Raw genomic sequence first — 25,676 nt, forward strand, 5'->3', positions numbered from 1 at the left:
AGTTCCAGGGATTAGGGTATGAATATCTTTTGTGAAGACATTATTAAGGAACCTTCTATCTTTTTCTTCTGCTAACTTTAAAACTTGACTTCCTTTCTCTAAATTAAACATAGCTCCTCAGCTACTACTATCAGATTCATATTCCAATAAGCAGAAACAGAGAAAAAGAGAAGGAAAAGCATGTATCTTCCTTTTTTTTAAAGATTTATTTATTTATTCATGAGAGACACAGAGGGGGAGGCAGAGACACAGGCAGAGAGAGAAGCAGGTTCCTTGTAGGGAGTCCGATGTGGGATTCGATCCCAGGACCAAGGGATCACGACCTGAGCCAAAGGCAGATGCTCAACCACTGAGCCACCCAGGTGTCCCCATATCTTCTCTTTTATGTTAATATCTAGACATTAAACAAATTAGTTATTATTATACTTCATTGGCAAAAACCTTGTCACAGGATGATACTTAGCTTCAAAGAGATCTGGGAAAGGTAGTTTAAGATGGGTAGCCATGAAAGCAGCCAAAATGGGCTTCTATCACCAAAGAAAACTGTAAAGAATTATTTGGTAGAGAGCATATACTCTTTTCTTGACACATAGTCAAAAAATTAACCTACTGTGGGGTGGTTATGATCAGTTAAGTATAAATTCTTTATCCTTAAGAAACTGACATAGAAAGACTCATATTTCACCACAGCCAGAAGAGACCTTTCGTTGCTATTTGTTGTTCATTCTCATCCCTTCATATTCTACTGAGTACCTGCTGTGCTTCTGGCAGATTATGTACTGGACACTGAGAACAAAACAAGTATTACTCACAATTTCTAAGTTTATTTCATATAGGGTTGATGCTGGCAATATCAGACATATCTAGTAACTTTCAGAGGTTTTACGAATGAGGGTCATAACACAACTTGCCTTTAACGAATGAAAACCTCTCAGTCTTTTAAAAAATGGTTCCTGTGAACCCTGTTACACTGTTGGTGGGAAAGCAAAGTGGTGCAGCCACTGTGGAAAACAGTATGGAGATTCTTCAAAAAGTCAAAAATAGAGCTACCCTATGATCCAGCAATTGTGCTACCAGTATTTACCTAAAGGATAGAAAAAATACAGATTCAAAGGGGCACATATGCACCCATGTTTATAGCAGCATTATCAACAATAGCCATATTATGGAAAGAGCCTAAATATCTACCCACTGATGAGTGGCTGAAGAAGTAATATATATATACATGGATGGATAGAAAGATAGATAGATAGATAGATAGATAGATAGATAGATAGATGATAGATGATAGATAGATAGATAGATAGACAGATAGATGATAGAGGAATACGACTCAGCCATCAAAAAGAAAGAACCATTGCTATTTGCAAAGATGTGGATGGAGCTAGAAAGTATTATGCTAAGTGAAATAAGTCAGTCAGAGAAAGATAAATACCACATGCTTTCACTCACATGTGGAGTTTAAGAAACAAATGAACATAGGAGGGGAAAAAAAGAGAGAGAGGCAAACCATAAAACAGATTCTTAAAAATAGAGAACAGAGCGTTAACAGAGGGGAAGGTTGGTGAGGGCATAGTACCAGAAAGAAGAGACACACGTTGAGATAGAGAGCTAGGGGAATCTGTTGGGGCTTCGACTCAAACTATAGGATGAAACTCCACAAAGTCAGGCAAAGTTCAATGACTATAGAAAGAACCACAACTAGGAAGCTATAAATTTAAAAGCTCCAAGAGCTTACTCAAGGATAGGTGGCAAGTTACAGTAATGACTCCCAACTGGAGAGATTTAATAGAAAAAAAAAAAAAAAGATTGAAGGAACTTCATTAAACACCACATAGAGACTCCAGAAACACTACAACTTAGGAAGGTAGTGAAACAAACCCTAGTGTAAAGGTTACTCTAGAAATACTCAAATAGGGTTAAAAAGAAAACCTCAAAAAAGGTCTAACAGATATGTGGGTAAGTTAATGCCAAAGCAACACTTTTCAAAGGAATCCTGCAAATCTCTCTCACTAATTTCCATCATCAAAACCAAAAACAAACAACAGCAAAAAGATAGATGTGAGAAGAAGGAAAATGTGACTCATATGTAAGAAAAATATTGATCAATAGGGAAAGATCTAAAATTTCAGAGAGCATGGAATGATCTTCAAAATATCTGATATAGAGAGGTTCAAATATGTAAGGGGAACACAACTGAGGAGAAAATGGAGATTATAAAAAACAAGTGAAACTTCTAAAATTGAAAAATACAATATCTGAAATATATTTTACAAAATACTTGGGTTAGGCTTAATGGCAGATTATACATACAGAAAAACAGATTTGTGACTTTGAATCAGAGCAATAGAAACTATCTAAATTGAAGTATAGTGAAAGCAAAGCATGAAGAGGAAAACAAATAAAACAGATTTTAGTGTCCTATGGAAAAATGTCAAGCAGTCATGCATATCTATAATTGAATTTCTAATGGAGAGAGAAAACAGAAATCTACTTAAAAACAACAGCCACTTTTTTTTTTTTTTACATTTTTTGAAAAATGTATATCCCAAAGTCCAAGAAGTTGAATTATCCCTACAGGAAAAATACAAGTGAAGGAAACAAAACCAAAGTATATTAATAATTAAATTGCTGAAACCCAGTGAAAAATGAAAACCTTAAAAAACAGCAAGAGGGAAAAAGAAGACTAGAAATATAACTGACTTCTCTTTTATAAATTATATAAGCCAGGAGATAATAGAACAACATCTGTTAAATGTTGAAAGAAAAACAGAAAACAAAAACTACCTACCTAAATTTCAATATCCTGCAGAAATATCCTTAAATGAAGGGGAAAAAAAAAAAAAAAACTTTTTATAAACAAAGGCTGAGAAAATCGTTACAAGATATTTATTAGGGTGAAGGAAGATTGAGAAATTTGGATTTACATAAATGAATGAGGAAGATCAGAAATGGTAAAAGTTTTGTCTCTTGTTTTTTAAAAAATCACATCTTTGAAGGATATTTACTTACTTTTCTAAAGATTTACTTATCATTTGAGAGAGAGGAAGAGAGAGAATGCCATGCACGTGAGTGGGGTAGAGGGTAGAGAAAAAGGGAAAGAGGACCTCAAGCAATCTCCAGGTGAGTGTGCAGCCCCACTTAGGGCTCAATCCCACAACCCTGAGATCATGAACCGAGCTGTAATCAAGGGTCAGTCAGATGCTTAGCCAGCTGAGCCACCTAGGCACCCCAAGATATTTACTTAAAAGCAGAAATAAAACAACGTGTTGTAGAGTTTGTAACATACAAAAATATTTGACAATATTATTACAAATATGGAAAGGGAGAGATCAGAGATTTCAGTAATTTAAGGTTCTTATTTTAAATGTGAAGTAATAAAATACCGTTTGAAGATACATGGTAATAAGTTAAAGTTGCATATTGTAAATATAGCTTACAGCTACACTTAAAAAATTAAATGAGTCAATCCTGAAAATAAAATAAAATAGAATTCTAAAAGTTATGCAACCCAACAGAAGGCAAAATACAAGGAAATAATAAAGAATAGATGTAACCATTTGAAAACAAATAGCAAGATGATATACTTAAGTCTAATGACAATTTGCCCAAGATAAAGATGTTGAAGTCATACCAAATCCATAAATTTTTCAAAGACCTCTCTCGCCAAAATGAAACAAAATAAGAAATTAAGGAAGAATTTGATTCTTGGACTTTACGTGTAATTAAACATTTGGACTTTCTTTAGATTTTATAGTGCAAGGGCAAATACTTCAATTTTGGATATTGACTACTTTGGACTAATTTCTTTGAAACTTTAATCTTTAAGGTTTTATTTCTCCGGGGGGATTTTATAATTAGATTATATATTAAAGCTTGAGCATCTATACGCTCTTGTTATTACATAATCATAGTATGTTGATGTCATGATTTAATCTAATTTCAGAAGCTCTAAAGAACTCTATTGAACAGTGTTACTGAACATAATTTGGCATGGGGAATAATAAAGACAGATATTTCAGACTCTGGAGTTAATGGATTAATATCATGTTCAATCATATTTCAAAGCCTTCTGGAAGCAAACATATGGTGCCTACCAGTAGCTTGCAGGGGGAGCTACCAAAAGGCAGCCATTATTATTAAGGTAAGAACATTCCTAAATGCAAGTCTCCCCAAAAGCAATTGTGAGAAAAAAACTTAGGTTCATGTTGCTGATTTGGGATGTGATCCTAGGAAGCACATGTTAGAGACCAGCAAAGTAAGATGGAGGAAAGAAAAATAGGAAAGAAAGGAAAAGAAGAAGAAAGAAAAGGAAAAAAGAGAGAAGAGAAAGAGGAGAGGAGAGGAGAGGAGGAGAGGAGAGGAGAGGAGAGGAGAGGAGAGGAGAGGAGAGGAGAGGAGAGGAGAGGAGAGGAGAGGAGAGGAGAGGAGAGGAGAGGAGAGGAGAGGAGAGAGAGAGGAGAGAGAGGAGGAGAGAGAGGAGGAGAGGAGGAGAGAGGAGGGGAGAGGAGGGGAGGGAGAGGAGAGGGAGGGGAGGGAGGGGAGAGGAGAGGAGAGGAGAGGAGAGGAGAGGAGAGAGAGAGAGAGAGGAGAGGAGAGGAGAGGAGAGGACGCTTTCTCTTTCCTCCCCTTCCTCTCCCTGCGCCCCTCTCGGAAAAGAGAATCTTTCTTTCCTGAGGAGAGAAGAGAAGAGAAGAGAAAGCAAAACAGAAATGAGAAACTAGAATGCACCTCAGAATCTTCCCTGAGTGGGGCACTGACCTGTGTCCCTCGCTGGTGAAGGGCTGCCCCTGTGAGACATTAGATCTCTGGCACCTCTCAGCTGCCTTGAGTCCAGCTGATAAAGCTCATGTGGCAAATAAAAAGTTTAGGCGGAGAGGTTTGGGAAGAGTTCCTATAGCATCAGACTGTCAGGGGACGGACGTCCACCAGAGTTGAAGTGGCCCCGTTGGGGTTGGGGGCCCTTTGGGGCAGGACGTCAACACCAACACCAACACCATCTGCGGCCAAGCCTCCTGAGAGGAATGGCTGCTCTGATGCATGGCTGGCCCACCCCCGAAGAGACGGCCACTCCCCAAGATCACAATGAACTTGGTTTCAAGTCAAGGTTAAGAGACGAAAGCTGGAATCTCTGAGGACCCTTCCACTTCTCCTGTCTGGAGGGACTCACATCTCTAGAGCCCTGGTTCTTAAACTTGATCATGAGGAGAGTTTGCTATGATGCGGATCACTCTACCTCACGCCCAGAGCTTCTGGTTCCGTGACCTCAGGTGCACCCTGAGAATTTGCACGGGAAACACATCGCTGCTGTTCCTTGCCTGAGAACCACAGAGAAGCTCTGAGCCTGAGTGACCTTGGAGTCTTCTCCTTCTCTCCTCCTTTCCCTGGTCCTGGAGGGAGGAGGAGTGAGAGGGGGAGGCAGGTCTTCTGGATCTCACTGCTTGCAGGAGGGTTTTTTGGTTTTGGGTTTTTCTTTCCCATCTGCACACTGGCCCTACAGGAAGCTTGGCAGGGAAGGCTGCCTGTGACTGGAGAAGGAAGTTCAAGTCTATGAAGCAAGACGAAGCAGGCCATTGCCGCCCAGACTCCAGCCTCTTCTTCTAAACAGCTCTGCCAAGTAAAGAGGGTGATGTTTCCATATCTGCACATCTGGCTCCAGAGTCTTTCTTTTAGGTGTTTTCAAACTTTGAAGGAGGAAAATGGGGGTGTTGTGTCTAGGCATCCTATAAAACCAGCAATTGTGTGCAGGCCTTTCTGACATGGACAGGAGAAAGAAATCCACTTGGCATTACGTGTGAGGTCTTAAACAATATGAACGAGAGAGACATTAAAGCGTACATGTGGGGCTGCTGTGACTGTGGACAAGCTCCCTGCCCAGAGGGTAGTGTAAACACGGGATGACTTTTAAGATTTCAAACATCCTGTATCATAAGCTGAAGATCTAAAGACGATTTGCTTTATGTAAAAAGAAAAAGAAAAGCGTGAAATGAATTCTACTGGCGGAGTCAAGCTCCTTTGATTTATACATAATGTTTCCCCTGACAAGGACACAGAAGCACTCTCATATTTCAATAATCTAATTTTGCATTGTTTGAAAAGAAACAGGGCTATTGATAGACTTATTTGGCTTGCACCCTGGGATATTTAAATAGACTCTGCACTTCAAAAACGCTTTCACAAACTCCAATAACTTGTGGTATTTTCAGAGCTTTTTATGGTAATTGGTGATATATTTTATTTTTATTACTAATTGTTCAGATAAATATGTTAAATTCTCTATGAAAACTTAATTTTCTAAAGGCCTTTTTTAACCTTTTCTGAAAAGTGGATGAAAAATAGAAAATGAGTCCAACCAGTTTAGAGATTTATTGGATCTATAAATGTGCCATTTGGCTAATCTGATTTGCACCTTCTTGCATTTTCATGGTATTTTAGCAGTGTCACAGCTCACTCCCTACTATTCTTTTGCTATTGGCTTATCACAATATTCTGAGTTATCTCAAGTTTACTCCAATTATTTATACACGAAATATACATTTAAAGTTATTACACCAAATATAAAATACCATAAAATCAAAGGAAAGCACCAAAAAAAAAAAAAAAAGATAAATGACTTGTTTAGCAAATCACTTGTTTGGCTGCTGTTCTACAGCTAATTCAACCATTTCTAGATACCTTGATAAAATGTCATCATTCTATATGATGTTTTTGCTAAATGTTTTGATGCACCAGACATTTTTTTGTGACAAAGATGGCTACCTACCTCTGTGGTATTTATTCCTGCTTGTAAATAATTGAACCCTTAATTGTTGCGGAAGGTAAAACAAGAAGGCCACAGAAATATACTTCAAGCTGTGTATTTAGAAAGGGTCAATGGAAGTCCTGTTGGTGCTTCCACTGAAGGTATTTCAAAAGTGCTCTCTCAGTTGACCGGTGCTATTTTTCCTTCCTTTTTTCTTGCTGAAATAGGAACATGATGATTGGAATTTCCACTGCCATTTGCAAAGCACGGGATGACACTGGGAATGGAAACCATGTTCTAACCCCAGTAGGGGAAGCACTGGATAATGGTGACATGACAGGGTTGCCATTCTGAAGCACCTCATCTGGGCTTCTTTTTTATGTAAGAAAAACACAGCAGTGTCTTCTTTAAGCCCCTGTTAGTTGGAGCTCTGTCATCATGCCCAAAGGTAATCTCTCACTGATATACATAAAATACATTTTCTACTTAGCTTCCTGGCTTCTTCAAATAGGCTTAAATATTAAAGATGATCCTTGAAATGCACTTATTATCTTCCCTCATTGATGAAAATACAGTGGAACAAGGTTTTGATCTACTCCAGTTGATTTTGATAAATTAATGTTATTCTTCGCTTCATTTCTCCTTTTCAGCTAAGACTAGAACTGGCGAGTTAGACTTAGAACAGCTGGCTCCCTGAACGCCTATCAAACCTTAGTGCTTCATACATTCCTCTATATAAACCTGACCCAATTAAAAGTGTTTCTGATAAAGAGAAATTGCCAGATGCCTTAAGAAAGTGCTTTGGGTGAAGGTACTGCATTTCACTCTCCCTAGTATCCCGTTCTGGAAGTACTTGGAAACACCAGTCAGTATTTCACTTCATTTCCTATTTCTCATGGTCTCACTGCTTTCCTTACTTACCCGCTTCCTCACCTTACCCCCTATTCTGTGGTCCATCATTATAATCATTCTCTTGTAAAATTGTTTATTTTCCACATGCCTGTCTCTCTCCTACTTATTCTAGCAAATAAAATGCTGGTTAAACCCAAATCTCTTCTTTCTATGATTGCAAATGCACAGCCAACCACAACTGTAGGAAAACATACTAGTATATATCGCGTCAAGAAAACCCAAAGATCTGTCTAATATACCAACTACTGACTGCTATTTCTATCACCCTCCTGTTCGGCAAGATAATTATTTTATATCTCTTCCTCTGCTCAGACAAGCTCCTACAAATTCCTCACTTTCAATAGTTGGTATTCCTGACTGCACTGAAAAAAATCCGAGCAATGCAAAGAGGATTATTTCCTCACGCTCCTACCCTGAGCATCTGTTCCCAAACAGCCTGTCTTGCTCCCTGTTTCAACAGATTAACTATTCATCTTCCAAAGACCAATCTTTCCATGTGTTTTAATTACATCAACTTTTTAAAAAACTTGACTACTGCAATTTTCCCTTTTTTCTCTTAAACGATCTGCATTTCCTCTTGACCAGATTATTCACATCAGCATTAAAGAGTATCCTAGGTGCAAATTTTATAAAATCCCCTCCCTTCAACTCCCCATCACTCTCTGGCTAACACAGTTCTCTCTCTGTTCACCCTGAACCAATGTTCAGCAATAATATTATCATTTTAGCCTCTTTCTAAACCCCATTCCTTCATAAAAACATTAAAAAAAAAAGGAGTTTGAAGCAGATTAAACATAGTAGGAGGTAATAGAGAAGGGTTTTACTCCCAGGTTCAAGGATCTTTGTTTCTAGAAGAGGGAAAGTGTTAGATCTCAGTGGCAGTCAATGCTAACATGGAAGTCCTCTAAATTAATTCATAGTGTTGAGACCCATGGTCATGGCTCTGTTGCTGAGACCTCATTGTTCCTTTATTCCCACGTTCCATCTTCAGAAAAAACTTGAGATCAGAGAGGAAGCAGTTCATTCACAAGGAGGGGATAAAGTAGGGAAGTTGCATTTCTCCCATGCTGCTCAGGGCACCTCTTGCAACATGAAAGCCTGCAGTTGGCTCAGAGCCTTGTTCCTGGGCTTCCTAGCTGGCGCATGGCAAAAGAGTGAGTTATCTAAGAAGCCTGCTTCAGATATGAATGACGAGCAGAAACTCTTAAAGAACAGTCATTTGGAATGGTTCTCATGTGTCACCCTGCATCACAATCACCTCGGAAGCTTGCCAAAATGCAAATTTAAAATCAATTTGCAGAGAGTGCTGGTGGAGTCCAGTGATCTACATTTTGGCAATTTTTTCAAGTCATCCTGATGCTGCTAGAACATGAACCATGCATTGCTCCACAAACTACTAAGAACTGGACCAGCTAGTTGGTCCTTAGACTGAAAGAACTAGAACTGGGAGTGAGTATAAAAGACAGAACTAATTGTTGACCAAAACAGAACTGCAGAATCTCTCACAGAACAAAACAAAACAAACAGCTCAGAGCATTAGTTTTGTCAAATAGACCATTAGTCTGCAAACAATCACAACAAAGAGCCAGATTCGCAACAACAATCATTTCCCCAGGATGCAGCATCTAGAGAGAGAACACCCCCCTCACAGACTAGTTCTGTCCTCTCAAGATCGCATATCCTCAGGTACAACTGCTGTCTCCAAAGTCCAACTCCAAACATCAGAGACCACTGGGACTAGCATGCACCATGTCCTCTGTACCTTCTCTGCTTTCTTCACTGGTTCCCTGAAAGTTTGTTTCCAAGCTTTGATCCATGTCTAGTTACAACTGGGTTTGCATTAGAAACCAAGGCCTAGATCTGCTTCTGTTGAGTGTCCATATAGTCAAACCATAAACTCTCCATTTTTCTCAATCTTTTCCCCAACATTTTTAAATTGATTTCTCAGGACACACTTTCCATCACAAGGTGCTCATTATAAGTCTTCTTTCCTCCACTTGTTAACCTCAGATGCAAGGCTCAATCCTCAGTGTGAATTTTTATTTTTACGCATTCCAAAGGGGACCTTCATCAAGCTCAAATTTATGGCTTTAAATACAGCTTACACACATTGATGTTATCTAAATACACAACTTTAGGCTCACTCTCCTCTGATCTCCAGACTTACATACTTGATTTCCACCTAGAAATTGTATTGAAGTTAACTTGTTGAAAAAAAAATATTATGTGTGTGTATATATATAGGCAGCCCGGCTGGCTCAGAGGTTTAGCGCCCCCTTCAGCCCAGAGGGGTGATCCTGGAGAACTGGGATCGAGTCCCATGTCTGGCTCCCTGCATGGAGCCTGCTTCTCCCTCTGCCTGTGTCTCTGCCTCTCTCTCTCTCCTCTCTGTGTATTCTCATGAATAAATAAATAAAATCTAAATAATAAAATAAAATAAAATAAAATAAAATAAAATAAAATAAAATAAAATAAAATAAAATAAAATTACATATATATATATGTATATATATATATATACATATATATATATATATATATCAGTCTCCAAATGTGCTTCTTCTATAGTCAGTTATGATAGAACACAGGGATATATCTAAATGCTTGAAATTTCTTGGGTTTATTATTTAAAAACTACCTCTCATATTCACATTCTAGTCCTCAGTGATATCATCAGATGTGCTTTCAATAAATATTCCAAATTTAACCACTCTTTACCTCTTCATCATTAACACTCTATTTTAAGCCACAATTATCTCTTCCCTAGACTACTAAAATACTTTTTTTTCTTAAACAGGTTTCCGTGCTTCTAGTCATTTTAAAACAAATCAGAATATGCCACTTCATACACTAAATACTGTGATGGCTTCCTATTACACTTAGAATGGGAATCCAAATATTTAATTAGGCCTTCGGGGCTCCCTGTGATCTGACCCTTGGCTACCTCACCAAGTTCCTATCTGTCACTCTCCTCTTAATTCATACAAACCACACTAGTTCCTATGGAAGTGAATCAGTGTGAATTGATGCATCATACATACAATCCTACATCATCCATTGGACTAAATAGCTAAATTTGAATTAAATCAGAAAATAAAAACCCTCTGATTATAAAAATAATATCAGGGACACCTGGCAGGCTCAGTTGGTTAAGCACCTATTTTCGGCTCAGGTCATGATCTCCAGGTCCTGGGATCCAGCCAGGAGTCTAGTTTCCTGCACTGTGGAGCATCTAATTCTCCCTCTATTTCTGCCCTTCCCCCCTACCACATGCTCTCTCTCTTTCTCAAATAAATAAAAATCTTAAAAAAAAAAAAAAAGAGTATCAGCCTACAGGGCCAATATTCACAGGCATGAATTAATGATTAAGAGTATAACATTTGCTACACATAAATAGCAGTTTTTTAAACCATTAATAAGATCAGATAATCTGATTAAAATTTCAAGATGCTTAGTTTTTTCAGCTTCTAAAATTTATATGGTTGTCTAATTGTTGATATTTAAATTTCAAAAAGTAATTTACATTTCTGATGCTTGAATTTTCCAATTAGAATGAATTACGCTGTTATACTTCATGATGAGAAAAGCGGTATAAATTTATAGCATTTATTCACTCAACCACCTGTTTTTTTACATTGAAAAAGGTTTTACATTAACAATAAGTCTCAAAAAAAAAAAGAAAAAAAAAAAAAAAAAGAAAAAGAAAACCTGAGGCCTTGCCAAACTAAAGAAGTTGAAACCTTTCCTTCCTAATCAACTGTGATATTCTTTGAATATATAGTGAAGCATAAAGCAATGATAACATCATATTTCTTACCATTTACTTGGAAGATGTGAGTCTGAAAGACTTGTTCATAGCCATCTGCATAGCAGGTGTAATTGCCCATGTGAGTTGTGGTAACCTTAGTAATATACAAGGACCCATCATCTCCAAAGTCCTATAGAAATAAATTCAAATAAAATAAAACAAAATGAGATCTTTGTATTTAAAATGTATTTTAATAATCCACTTTTTAGAAAAACATATTCAGAAGCAAAGTAAATAGACTAAAATAGTGTTTTTAAATTATCAAAATGATAATTGTTAGTCTTATAGAGTTGGATGGACTATAATTACCATTTTCTCAAGACATGTTTTGATTAAAAAGTGTAATTTCACTCATATATACAGCTTTTTTAGTATTTATTTGAATTATATGAGTTTATATAAACTAATTCAATTTCCATGTATTTTTTTCTAATTTAGTTTACAGCAGTCTCCCCTCATCCACAGTTTTGTTTTTCCCAGTTTCAGTTAACTAGAGTCAACCGCAGTCTGGAAATTAATAAACGTTCTCCTGATGTGTCATCACTAGCTCAGGTAGTAGTCTTACCCTGAGTCATAATGTCTACCTTATTCACTTTGCTTCATCTCATCATATAGGCATTATAATCTCACATCATTACAAGAAGTATCATGATTATAGTAAATAAGGTATTTTGAGAAAAACCACATTCACAGAGCCTTTATCATAGTATATTGTTATAATTTTTCTATTTTTATTGTTAACCTTTTACTATGCCTAATTTATAAATGAAACTTTATCATAGGAATGTATATATAGGGAAAAACACAGAATACATATAAGGTTTTATACCATATACAGTTTCCGACATCACCTGCAGCTCTTGGAACATAACTCCAAATATAAGAAGGGATGGCTGTACCTTTTTAGTTAATAAAGCTGTAAAATGACTTTTTTCTTATTTTTAGCTAAAACAAATAGCTCTTAGTTATACCCTTGACACTAATAATTGTCCAATAATTTTATATCATTTAATTATATATTCACCCAGAGAAAAATGATGAAAGCAGTATGATGTCAGAGGTAAAATTTATATCTATATTGATAGAATACAATTTTTTAAAGCCCAGAAACAATCAATATATTAGAACAAAACAACGATACTATTTCAAATATATGAAGACAAATGTATGACTATTTTGGAAAAAAGAAAGAAAACAAATCTCACACTGTTTGTCAAAATCAAATCTAAGAAGGACCTCTGGAAGAGCCGAGTAAAGACTAGAAAATCTTCTCTTCCATAAAGGCGAATGAATACACTGCAGCAATTGTCAGAATCAACTTTTCAGAAATCTGGAAATAGATAAAAAGGACTTGCACCAATCTACAGAGCATTTACTCCAAAAAATAGTTGAATCTCTGTAAGAACAAAGAGATTTGTGGTATCCCTCTTTTCACAGCTGCATGGATGCCTTGTACCACCAGCTTTGTAATGCGGCCAGCTGTGAAAACCATCATCCCAGCACACACTGGAGGGAGAAGAGTAGGCTTCGAGCAACTCCAAGGTCCCATCCTCGAAGAAATGTCAGCATTTGACCCATCTAGCAGCCCCCTGAAAACTTCCATTTTTGTGATGTCCTTATATTTGAGCAAGACTTTGAGCTCAGTTTGTGTAAACAGCTATCAATCCCGAAGGCCTTTATTGAAAAGAAACAACAGCCAATTGCTTAATGTTACAGCTTCTTATGATGGCGCTACTGAAGGGAGATAACAGTAGGTACACCAAACCAAACCAAACCAACCAACAAACAAAAACATAAAAGGAAAAGTGAGAATGGGATGTCAATAAGGGGATATGAAAAAAATCTGCATATTTCTGGGAATCTGGAGGTCATAAAAATGTGCAAGATTGTGCACATACCCAAAAGAGGTGTACTTTTTTTTTTTTTTTACATTTTAGTTTTAGGATGAGAATCCCTAATCTCTAATTGGCTTTGAGGCCCCACACATTCAGAAACTGAAGGCTAAGGCAAACTTGCTACTGCCTGTGGGAGCATTGAGGACATAACACAAAACAGAAATAGAGCACTTTGGCAAGTCTGGAAGACTTATTGATTCAACACATTTAATTAAATACCTGTTCAATCATTAGCTCATCACTAAGCTGAGCAAAGATTTCAGTGACTAAATATAGTAAACTAAAGAAAAATAGATAAATTACACTTCATCAGAATTAAAAACTTGTACTTCCCAAAGAATACAATCAAAACAATTAAAAGATCTCCAACAGAATGGGAGAAAATATTGCAAATCATTTATCTTATGTGGGCTTGTATCTAGAATATATCCAATGAAAACGAGCAAATAATTTGAATAGATATTTATTAAAATAAAAAAGAATTTTTAATGGGTAATAGGCACAAACAGGGATAATCAGCATAATTAGTCATTAGGGAAAGGCAAATAAAAGCCACTATGAAATACCACTTCACACCTACTAGAATGGCTAAAAAATAAAAAAAGACAGTAACAATTATTGAAGAAGATGTGGGAAAATTGGAACCTTCAAACATTGCTGATGAGAATATTGAATGGAGTACCTATTTGGAATAACAGTTTTGGCAGTTCCTCAAAAGTTAAACAGAGTCTTGTATGTCTAACAATTTGATTCCTAGGCATATACCCCCCCCAAAAAAAAATCTATACATAAACTGTACATGAATGTTCATAGTAGCTTTACTCATATAAACCAAAAAAGTGAAAACAACTCATATACCTAACAATTAATGAATGGATAAAACAAAGTCATATATAATTAAATATTATTTGTCAATACAAAAGAATAAGGTACTAATATATACTGTAGAATGAATGAATCTTGCAAACATTATGTTAAATCAAATAAACCAAACTCAAAAAGGCACTAATTGCATGAGTTTATTTATAGGAAATATCAATGGCAATTCCATAGAAATAAAAAATAGATTAATGGTTACTAGGAGCTGAGGGGATGAGATGATAGGAAATGAGTGCTAACAGGTTTGGAGTCCTTTTGAAGTGATGAAAATATTCTAAACTCTGATAGCCATTGTGGCTGCACAATTTTCAGAATAAACTAAGAACCTCTCAACTAGACATTTTTTAAAGTGGTTAATTTTATGAAGACTGTACTTCAATAAAGCTGTTACTGAAAATAAGTTATATATGGAATATTTAGATATCAAATATATATACATATTAAAATAAAACCACATATCACTTTGGCCAACCGAATCTTTATTTAGTATAAAAATTTAGAAATCAAGAAAGAATGACCAAAATACGCTTATATAAAGAATAGACACTCTGCATTACAAAACATTGTAAGCATTAGAGAAATAAAATGAACCAGAGGTTATATATGCAAAATATTAAAAAAAACAAAGCATTTTAATCCTTATTTAAATAGTAGTTATTATATGTCAGATACTGCTCTAAGTAATTCATAAATATTGACGGATTTGATCTGTATAACAAAGCTATAAATCTACTAAAGAGAATCTAATAAATTCCTCTCACGTTAAAGCAGGGGATACTAAGATGGTGAGTAATCTTCTTAGTTTTTCTTGGCCCCTAATTAGTAGAAGGAGGATTTGAAACCAGGTAGGCTTACTCGAGGCTGTGCTTTAAACCCCTCTACTTATGCTACCTTTCTTGTCAATCACGGATTCAGTAGGAATAAGGACAGGAAAAGAGAAGAAAGAAGTCAAAATAAAATGCCTGAAACAAAGAAAGTCAATCACACTGGTTAGTCTGGAGAAAAGAAGCTAGAAATATAGTGAGAGCACATGAGGAAAAGGAAGAAGGAAAGCTGATAGGCCGGAGGCTTACGTCAAGAAAAGACAGCAGCACTTAAAATAAGTGAACATCCGTGTCTCTTTCCTTTCTCAGCAGCAGTAAATGAGGATGACTATACGGATGCTGTTGCACCCACTCTTTTCAAGATGTAATTGGCAAATTTTCAACATCTTTTACTACAAATACTATTAAAAGGTTTTATATGTACACGGTAACCATTGAAGAATTGTTTGGTGGGGAGCCTGAGTGGTTCAGTCAGTTAGAAGGTCGACTCTTGATGTCAGCTGAGGTCATAATCTCAGGGTCTTGAGATCATGTCCAGCATGGGGCTCTGTGTTGAGTGGGGAGTCTGCTTAAGATTCTCTCTCTCCCTGTCCCTCTCCCTCTACCCCTCCTCCTGCTTGTGTGCTCTTCTCTCTAAAATAAATAAATGATCTTAAAAAAATTACCTATTTATTGTCTAACTTTTAACTTTGGAGTTTACTATTTTTCATGCTCATTCCCCCAATTTTTAATGAATTCTTTATCTTTTAATTTTGTGTAGACGATTTGGTCTGAAGATTTTTTCATTCCTCTCATCAACTTTATGATCAAAAGGCTTTATCATTCTGATTTCATATAAATATTTCCCAACATTTCTTTCTCATTTCCTTACACTTACAAAATTATATATTAATCATTTAACATTTACGTTTTATTTTTTAAAGAAGTGAGCATTCATCTTTACTTTTTTTTTTTTCTAAACTATAACTAATTGTGTCAACCGCATTTGGTCAGAAAACCCCATCGCCATTTTTTTTATCTTTGAATCTTTAAAATATAGTACCTAGTGACTTACCAATATTCATGTAGCAGTGCTCAAAAAACATAACTAGTATATTTCAGACTTTACCTATATTCATACCATGTGCATTTCTTTTAAAAATAGCTTCCTTCTGATACTCATACAGATTGATTGCAATCAAGAAAATTACTCTGAAGCTATTGAACCTGGGCCTGAAAATAAGGAAAGTGCACTCTCAGTCAAGGGAGCAGGAGACAGAAGAAATGAGACAGAAAGAGGGAGTGAGAGGAGGAGAGAAGAGTAAGAATGAAAATAAGGAGGAGGGGGGGCAGGACAGAGAAGAAAGAGGGAGGATAAAGAGAAGGAATGGCAGGAAAGAAACATACTGTATGCTCTGGCCATCAAATCATTTAGCTGAAGAATGATATTTCTTTAATAACTGTCAAATAAAATTCTTCAACATCATATAAGATTAATCGTACCACATTTCTACAGCTGCCAGGGTGAGCTTTCATAACACTAGAGGGAAAGTCTCATGATCTGCACAACAGGAGAGGATTTAGACCTTGAGCCCCAATAGGAGAGTCGCTGTGTGATACACATGTGTGGTAAAACTCCCCGCATCACTCCAGGCCACCACTTAAAACACTGCTCATGCTTAGAGCACTCGGGCTAGAAAATGGAAATGCCAAATATAAAGACTGAAGCTGTGATTCTGGTTAGCACTACTGCAGACAGTTGACATGCAACAGGATAAAATGTGGAACAGCCAAACTTCTGTAAATATCAATAAAGGAAAAAAAATCAATAATTATTAGAGTTACAAAATATTTTGCAAAAGATTATGATCCAAACATAATGACCAATAACCTAAGAACCCAGTGTGCATAAGGTAGACAAAGGCATGGGGGCTAGAACACACAGGAAAGATTCATGGAAAGCAGAACAAATCTTGGAGACCAAAATAGAACAGAAATGAATCCCTTTACTGGACAAGAATAATTGGACGTAATTGTAAAAACCCAAAGCATATATGCTGTTTGTAATTATTTTTCTATTCATGCATACCAACCTATAAATAGGTCTTGTAAAGTATATTTTCAAAAACTCCTCTTTTAAATCTCCATGAAATCTGAAATAAACAACTTTTCCATGTGTTGTTCTACATAGCTACCTAGGAAAGTATGACTCTTCCCTGTCTACTATAATCAGGATTCCTTCACCTAATGATATGAAAATTATCTGAGAATATAACCTTGAGAATGTTTATTTAAAGGCTCTTATCACTATTGTGTTATTCTGTGTTATTCTGAAACATGAACTTGCTTTAACTTGGAATATTTTCTAAATTAGCATATGTGTGACCCTTTCTAGTCTATGTGTGTTTATGTGTTTTTCCTCTTTCTTTTAAATGGAAGCAAAATCTTCCAGTCTCAATTTCTTCCAATATATAACTTTATAATCTTCAGACAGCTTTTCTGTATAAACAAGACTTTAATATTCTCTCTTCACTTTGAGTAAGGCATGGATCTTTTCACTACACTAAAATTAAACCAAATAAATATTTATTGAGCACCTCAACATGTCAAGTACTATGCTAAATAATTCATATAAATTATCAAATTTCATCCTTTAGACAATCTTTTTCAAATGCACTACTGTTTGTCCCATTTTATATATAAGAAACCTGAAATATGCTGATGTTCAGGCTGGGGTCACTGACTCCTATGGTCTGAATGTTTGCGTTCCCTTCCCAATTCAGGTATTGAAATCCTAATGCCCAATATGGTACAATGAGATTAGGCCTTTGAGAGGTGATTACATCATGAGAGTGGAACCTGCATGAATGGGATTAGTGGTCTTTTAAAATAGACCCAACATAGATCCCTCATGCTTTCCACCATATCAAGATACAGGGAGAAGCCACTGGCTATGAACCAGGAAGAGGCCTCTCACCAGAATTAATATGGTAGTGCCTTGATCTTTGATTTATAAGTTCCAGAAATAAATTTCTGTTATTTATGCTCTCCATTTTGTATAGGCACCCCAATGGACTAAGACACCACCAAAGTGAGAGGTCTAAGATGACCATCCAAACCATCAGACTGCAGGATTGAACTACTCTCATTACTATGCAATTCTTAACACATCTTCCTCTTTCCAGATTCTCCATTATTTTAGCCAAACCTCAAAATTACCTTTGAGGTTTTTTTTAATATGTATTCTGAGAATATATATAAGTATATGCACCATATATATGTATACAGATATATCAATCCTACTCTACCTCCATCCTGACTCAACCCTTCTAATCTTTGAATCTTTCTTTTTCTCAGCATTTTTCTCACCTTCAATAGATTAAATCAAATGTGCAATTTTGATACTCAGCCATGGTTGAGAATTATGGCCTTAAAATAACAATCTTTGAATTCAGGGAAAAAAATCTTGCACTTATTCTGGACCTCCATTGCACCTTTATAATCTTGCTGCCAATAGACACCCCATGAATATTTCTTCAGTGATTAAATCTTTATGAGATTCTACACAATTAAAAAGTTGCCTCAAGGCACTGATGTCTAGAAAGTCAATAGGAAGAAACTTGAAAACGTTTATTTTGTTGAGTTGATTGTTTATATTCTTTTCAAAGCAGTAAAAAAACAGAACTGTGGTAAAAAGAAAATTTGAAGGACATTCCTAAAATTTCAAAAACTTTTATGGCTACAATTGTCTATAATCAATTGTGTAAAAGTAAAATTTAAAGCATTTAACAACCCATAAATGACAAGCATCGATCATCCTGAATATTCAGGGAAGCACACATCAGATATGATTATGGCAGAGCATAACAACTAAAATTCAGGCCTGTATTTAACCATGAACATTTGTTCCGATCTGAAAGAAAATCACATCCATTAAAAAATGATAAATTTGAAATTTAAAACTTAACTTTCCTTTTTCAATTATGTTCTCCATAGTTCTAAATTGCATAGTACCAATGTTACCATACTTCAAATGATATTTTCTATGTAATATCCATTGCTTTAACATATACTCACATTACAGTAATTTGTAATGTTGATTATGCTAGTGTGCTTTTACTTTGTAATCTTGTGCAAGCTATTTTCCTAGCTTTATATGTGTACGAAATATATTTTCATAAAATAGCAATAAAAGTAATTTAGGCAAACATCTACATATTGAAATTGACTAAGTACTATTATTTTATGATATTATTTTATGATGTTATTTTTTATGATGTATGTGGAACTACAGAAGATTTTCACTAGCCTATTAGATACTTAATGTATATAAAATACAATATGACTTAATGTATATAAAATTCAAACATGCAAAACCAATTATATTTTAGATATGTATATATTATATACATTTATGGTAAAAAAAAAAAATTTACAAAACCAGCAAAGAACTACTTAGCATATAACTCATGGAAAGAATTGTATTAACAAGAAAAAGAAGAAGACTGTAATAGGGATGAGCCTATAAGGGCCTTCAAATTTGTTGTTAATGTTATCCTTTTTAAGTAGTTATTGAGCCTATAAATTACAAGTCCATTATTTTACCTTAAATTGTATACACCCTTGGGTATGTGTAATATTGAAATATAAAATAACCAATTCAACAAAAAATTCTACTAGACCTTAAATCATGTACTTGAATATATATTGCTTCCCCTAGTACACATAAAATGTTCCAAGTGTCTTTCTTATTTATTCTAAATAGACTAGAATTTTACTTATTAAAATTTTAATGGGGAAAAAATAGACATTTAGATGCTATACTATATTCTGGCATGTTCTGAAAGAGAACTAATCTTTCTTTTGGTTTTGTCAAAAATATTAATAACATAATACCCAAAGGTACCTGGAATCCTGGTCCCCCTGTTAAAATTAGTGAATTAATACAGTAGATTAGAGAGTTCTGGCTCCATCTTAGAAGAGAAAAATGGAAAAGGTGTCACATCTATGCAAACAATAAGAAGTTAGGCAATCTACAAAATCACACTGTGTTCTTGAACCCATCAGAGTACTGACTTCGAAGGCAACTGACTAGGGTAAAATTTGATTACATTTGAGTGACCCTCAAAAAAGAAACAATGCACAGGCAATCACCCACCTATACCACAACACTAGAAGAAATCAAGGCTGCCATACAAATAGGTGTTTTAAGAAAAAATGAAGTGATTTTTTTAATGGATTGCTAAAACCTGAACATACACAGTTGTAAGTATAGACCCCTGGGAGCACACACACCTGTGCCTTCTTCTCCATGGACCTCGCTGTTTGCTCATGAAAAAGACTGGGAGCAGTGGAGATCAGGGAAAGCATCCCTCAAAGTGAAGTTCTGATGTTGTGTAACATATTGTAGTTCTACTGCTGAGGAAAAAATCAACGATTCTTGCCTGGAGTCTTTTCCCAGTGGAATGAAGTTTTAACCTTCTGAAGAAAGGCAGCAAATCCTGTTACTTTCAGTGGGTGAAAACATCCTGAGTTTGGGAAAAGGAGAAAGGCAAGAAATCCTTCTACTTTTAGAAAATTAAAGATCCCTTGCCACTGGTGGCAGGCAGGATCACTGAGAAACTTCTGCTCAAAAAACTCAGAGGCACATGAACAGCCTAAGGCTAAGGCTGAATAATAATAATAATAATAAAAATACAGAATCCTTTCTTGCTCCTCAGCACCTCAGTTCCAAGAACCAGGAAACAAACAAGAACAGAATACCACTAATGGAGGGACATGGAGAATGGAGAGACAGCTTCTCTGAAGCACAAGCTTACAGGGAAAATCTAAAGCTGAGGATGGACTAAAAGCAATCAAGAATTTTCTCAGATAACCAATCTAGCTCCCACCCTAACCAAAAGTGGCCACCAGAGGAACTTGAAGGTGATGGTGCATTGAGGGTAATCATAGCAACCAACAAAATGGAAACATGGCTCAACTCCTCAATAAAGGCCTAGCACAAAAAGAGTCATACCTATTTCCAGGCATAAATACTATTTACCTTGGTTTCTACCACCCCACATAGAATATGTGGATTTCAGCTACAAATTATGAGACACACAAAATTGAGAAGAAAAATAATCTGCTGTTGAGAGACAAAACAATCAATAGAACTAACCTCAAATATAAATCTATTGTTAGGAAAATCAGATAGGGGATAAAATAACTATGATGAACATGTCACAGGCTCTACTGGAAAAATCTGAAGACATTATGAATAGATGGGTAATTTCAGCAGAGAAATAGAAGCAATAAGAATGTGTCAAAGGACATGCTGGGAATAAGTTTAAAAACACACATAGTAACAGAGATGAAGAGTGCTTTTGGCAGGCTCATCTGTATGCCTGACACATCGAAAGAAAGACTCAGTGAACTTGAATATAGGTCAGTAGACATTACTCAAATGGAAACACACATATGAAAATAGTGAAACAGAGAGAGAGAGAGAGAGAGAACTGAGCATCCAAGAGCTGTAGGCCAATATCAGTCTAAAATATGTGTAATTGGAATCCTAGAAGGAAAAAAAAAGAGGGACAATGGAGAGAAAAATGCTTGCAAATGAATAGTCAGGAATTTTCTAGAAATAACAAATTAAAAAAGAAAAAAAAACAACCAAATAACAAATATATTCATACTGCTGAAGACCAAAGATAAGGAGAAATGTTAAAGGCTGTCAGGAAAAAAAAAATGTATATAATCATCTTTAAGAAAAGTCTCTCGGATTTTTGAGACCAGGTATAACCAGAGTAAAGGTATCAACATGTTTGGAAAAGCATTATGCATAATGTAGAGGGGTGAATGATCTAATAAAGAGGTTAAGAAAATCAGAGGAGTGAGGGAATCATATCAATTTTCCAACATAAAATGAGAGAAGTTCTCTTTGCCTGACCAAGGAAAGTTGGACCATTCAGTCATCTATAACATTGTAAATATCAATCAAGCAATCAATTATATGGCCATCTATAAATCAAAAATACATACAATCTTAAAATAAAGTGATCAATTCTGAGGCTATTTAAATTATAAAACTAATCATCTCTTGGTATTTGTACCTAAATAATATTCATTTCTAATCATTTCTTTTTAATAGCACCCACTTCTTATTTTCAATGTAATTTTGATAATTATCTTCTCCATATCTGCTTGGGTTGATTATAATATTCAGTTAAATTATGTTTAATATTAATTGATAAATATTTTAAATTTCTTGGATTAAATCAGCAAATAATATTATGCAAAAAATCCACTTAGCATTATTTCCATGAATCATCAGTCTTGAATCAGAAGAGCTCAGGGAACCAGAAGAAAGCAAGCACTTGATCCAAAACCTAATCAACAGGCAGAAACCACACAGGAATATGAGCATGGAAATTTCAATTAGAAATTACTGTTAACAGTGAATTAGAGCAATGGGTAATTGTCTACTAAGAATAAAGGGTACTCTAAACAATGTAGGAATAACAGATATAGGAGCAATCATTACCCCAAGAGGTGAGATAGTTAAGCCTGGGGAAGAGACTCCTCCTCTCCTGCATTGTTGATGCCCATAACTCTTTGTAGAGGACATGTCTATGGCTCATTAGAGGGTAGAAAAATTCACTAAGGCTACAAAGCTTCTACAGGAGAAAATGTTCATAGGTGGCACCCTGTTGGAACATCCCACTGAACAGCCACTATGGTGTTGCTGGAGAAATCTGCCCACAGGGACTACCATAAGCTGTTATAAATCACGACTTTTAGAGCCAAGGGACTAAGCCAGGGGTTACGTGAAGCCTCGGCACTAAGAAAGTTGCACACAGTGCAGGAGTCTGCCAAGAAATACACACCAGAACTTGGAAGAGAAACCTTCCTACTCGAGTGTTCTAGTACTCCCTACTAACAAACCATGCCATCTGCCATAGCGGAACTGTTTACACATATATTATTGCAGAACTGTCATTTAAGGGTTATTAGAGAGGAGAGACAATGCATCAATAACTAGTACATCAATTTTCAGTATCTCTCAAGAAAAATGCCTAACTAAGAAAGCAAATGGTTAGCTGTCTGGTCTACTGCAAGCCACATGTTTTGCACTACATACACTTTCTGTCCTAATCGTTCACCAATAAGGGGGAAAAAACAGGTAACATACGGAGAATAAATTCAAAAGTATCCCAGAGCTGGTGACATCGTTATTTGCGATTTATGAAAACTCCTCAAGATGTAGATTTGTGGCTTATGCATTTGTCTGTATCATTTTTAAAAATATTTTGATAAAGACTCTTAAATAAAACATCCATGTTGCAAAGTTTAATTTCTGATTATTACTGCCTGAACATAGCACTCCACAGAAACCATGTACTTAGCCCTATTGACACTTATTTCTCTCTGTTGTAATTTCCTATTCAATTGCAATGCTCAGAATTGAAAATAATTTTATTTTCAGCCCCTCAATAAAGGTTTGTTGAAAAAGAATTGAAGAATGAGTTTATTTTGGAAGTAAAGACTTGTCAGTTATTCAAAACAGGTATTTTTACATGACTTCTTGGATGTTTCCCATTTTTCCTGTAAGTCAAGATAATTCTTTATATATCAAGAAGCTGCTGTCAACACATTATTTCATGGTAAAAACCAACTGACCCCCATTTCATTCACTAAGTACTTGCCCTTCAATGAAATTTACTAGTTGGCAACCTTGTCTTTGCCCTTCAATGGAAAATCATTCCACATCTTAGAAGGTAGGTCTTTTCAACAGTGTTTGTTAACCTAAGAATCCCCTTTTGTGGTAGACTAATTTCATAGATGGTCTCAATTAACTGCTATTTTGAAACAATGCCATTTGCTTTATAACTTTCTAGTCCTCTCCTCTTTGATCTTGAGTTTTGTTGCATTAGTTACTCTGGCTAAAGGAATGTTGGCAAATGTGATGCAAGCAGAGACTGGAAGGAAGGAAAGTGCATCTCTGCTTGCCTTATTTCCTGCTGTGTCCTGCTCTCTTTTGGATCCTTGGCATCAACAAGAGGATAAACTGAGATTAGCCTGCTAGAAAGTGAGAGACCACATGGAGCAGAGCTAAATTATCCCAACCGAGGCTATTGAAGACAAGGCGGTTCATAGCTTACACACAAGTTATTGCATTAGGAGTGAGAAAATTAATCAAGTCCAGTGTAGTTCAATCTAGGTCAGCAGGACCTCCAAGCTGACCCAAAATCTTGCAAGAAATAATGAATGGTTGTGATTTTAAGTCATGAAATTTTGGAATAATGTGTCATGTAGCAATGTCTATTTAGTGTAACTTTTTATCTCTGGCTGAAGTTTTTCTCTTGATTAATTTTTAATTATTAGAATTTTGTTTTGTTGTTTTATTTTCTTAAGAAATAACATCCTTAGCACTTCACTGGAGTTACTGCATAGGCAAACTGAATACTAACCAAGAAGTCACACTGAGATTGTTATATGAAATAGTCACTCGGATTTCTCAATAGCTGGAGAGCATTTTTCTTCCTATCAGCGATGAAGAGATTGTAAATCTGAACTGCATCACAACCAAAATGCAGAATATTACGTACAATGAACTTTAAAATTACTTAGGATGAGTTAAGAGCGTAAGTTTAAAATCTACAAATGTTGAATCTACTAAATAATATACTTGATGGAAAAAATAAATTAAAAATTAAATATACAATAGTAATGTTCTGATTTTTTCAAGAAGGTTCACAAGATTTAAACAAAAAAATGTTTTTAAAATCATTTGGAGGGAGGCCTTGGCCGCTCAGCAGTTGAGTGTCTGCCTTTGGCTCAGGGCATGACCCCGGGGTCCAAGGATTGAGTCCCACATCAGGCTCCCTGCGAGGAGCCTGCTTCTCCCTCTGCCTGTGTCACTGTCTCTCTCTCTGTGTCTCTCATGAATAAATAAATAAAATCTTAAGAAAATAAAGTAAACTCATTTGGAAATCTTTTACAATACAAAGGTGCTAATTCAATAAATGTAGACTTAACTATTTCACTAGATGGGACCTAACCCCCAGGTTGTTATTAAGTAGCGTAGTAAGTTTGATGATGGCCAATGAGACAATAATGATGAATAGCTGCATAAAATTGAGCAGTCTGATGCTCTGAATCGTTCTGAAAACTTGGGGAAAGGACCTTGTGATTTCATGATAAGTTAAGAAATATTGTGTATATGAGACCTTCATTACTGAATCTTTCTTCTGTGTGCACTAAGATGATACCACTGTTACTGGCTCAGCTGTCTTTTATAAGTTAAGAGAGAACGGACAGTATTGTTCTGCTAATTGCACACACCACAGCTAAAATATAGATCCTATTTGAAAACAATGAATCTTTTTTATATTAATGCTACCCATTTCCGAGATAAGAATAAATAAGACTTTAAAAAATGAAGAGCATTAAATGCCTTCTCTAAGACAATTTATTTTTTTCCAGAAATGTTTATTGGGTATCTCCTCTTCACCAACCACTCTGAACCTCAAGCAAAGACTGCTTAGCTGTCTTTTCAGATGTCCTATGGGAAAGGATAATTTCCTTGTAACTAATCACAAAGAAAAAGATATAATCGGTATCAAGGACCTGAATAAGGCTGATTATTCTCTCCT

General features: G+C 35.7%; 1 protein-coding gene across 4 annotated transcripts in view; it reads right to left on the reverse strand.

The window, feature by feature from the left end:
- FSTL5 (follistatin like 5) overlaps positions 1 to 25,676 on the reverse strand; it is a 706,657-nt gene that overhangs the window by 156,435 nt on the left and 524,546 nt on the right. For all 4 annotated transcript variants that reach the window (XM_038559137.1, XM_038559135.1, XM_038559136.1 and 1 more), the window contains exon 8: positions 11,472 to 11,592. In XM_038559137.1, coding sequence (XP_038415065.1) covers positions 11,472 to 11,592 — 121 coding nt within the window. The remainder of the gene's footprint in view (positions 1 to 11,471; positions 11,593 to 25,676) is intronic.

Source organism: Canis lupus, chromosome 15 (assembly GCF_011100685.1).
Source record: "Canis lupus familiaris isolate Mischka breed German Shepherd chromosome 15, alternate assembly UU_Cfam_GSD_1.0, whole genome shotgun sequence".
Taxonomy (NCBI): Eukaryota; Metazoa; Chordata; class Mammalia; order Carnivora; family Canidae; genus Canis; species Canis lupus.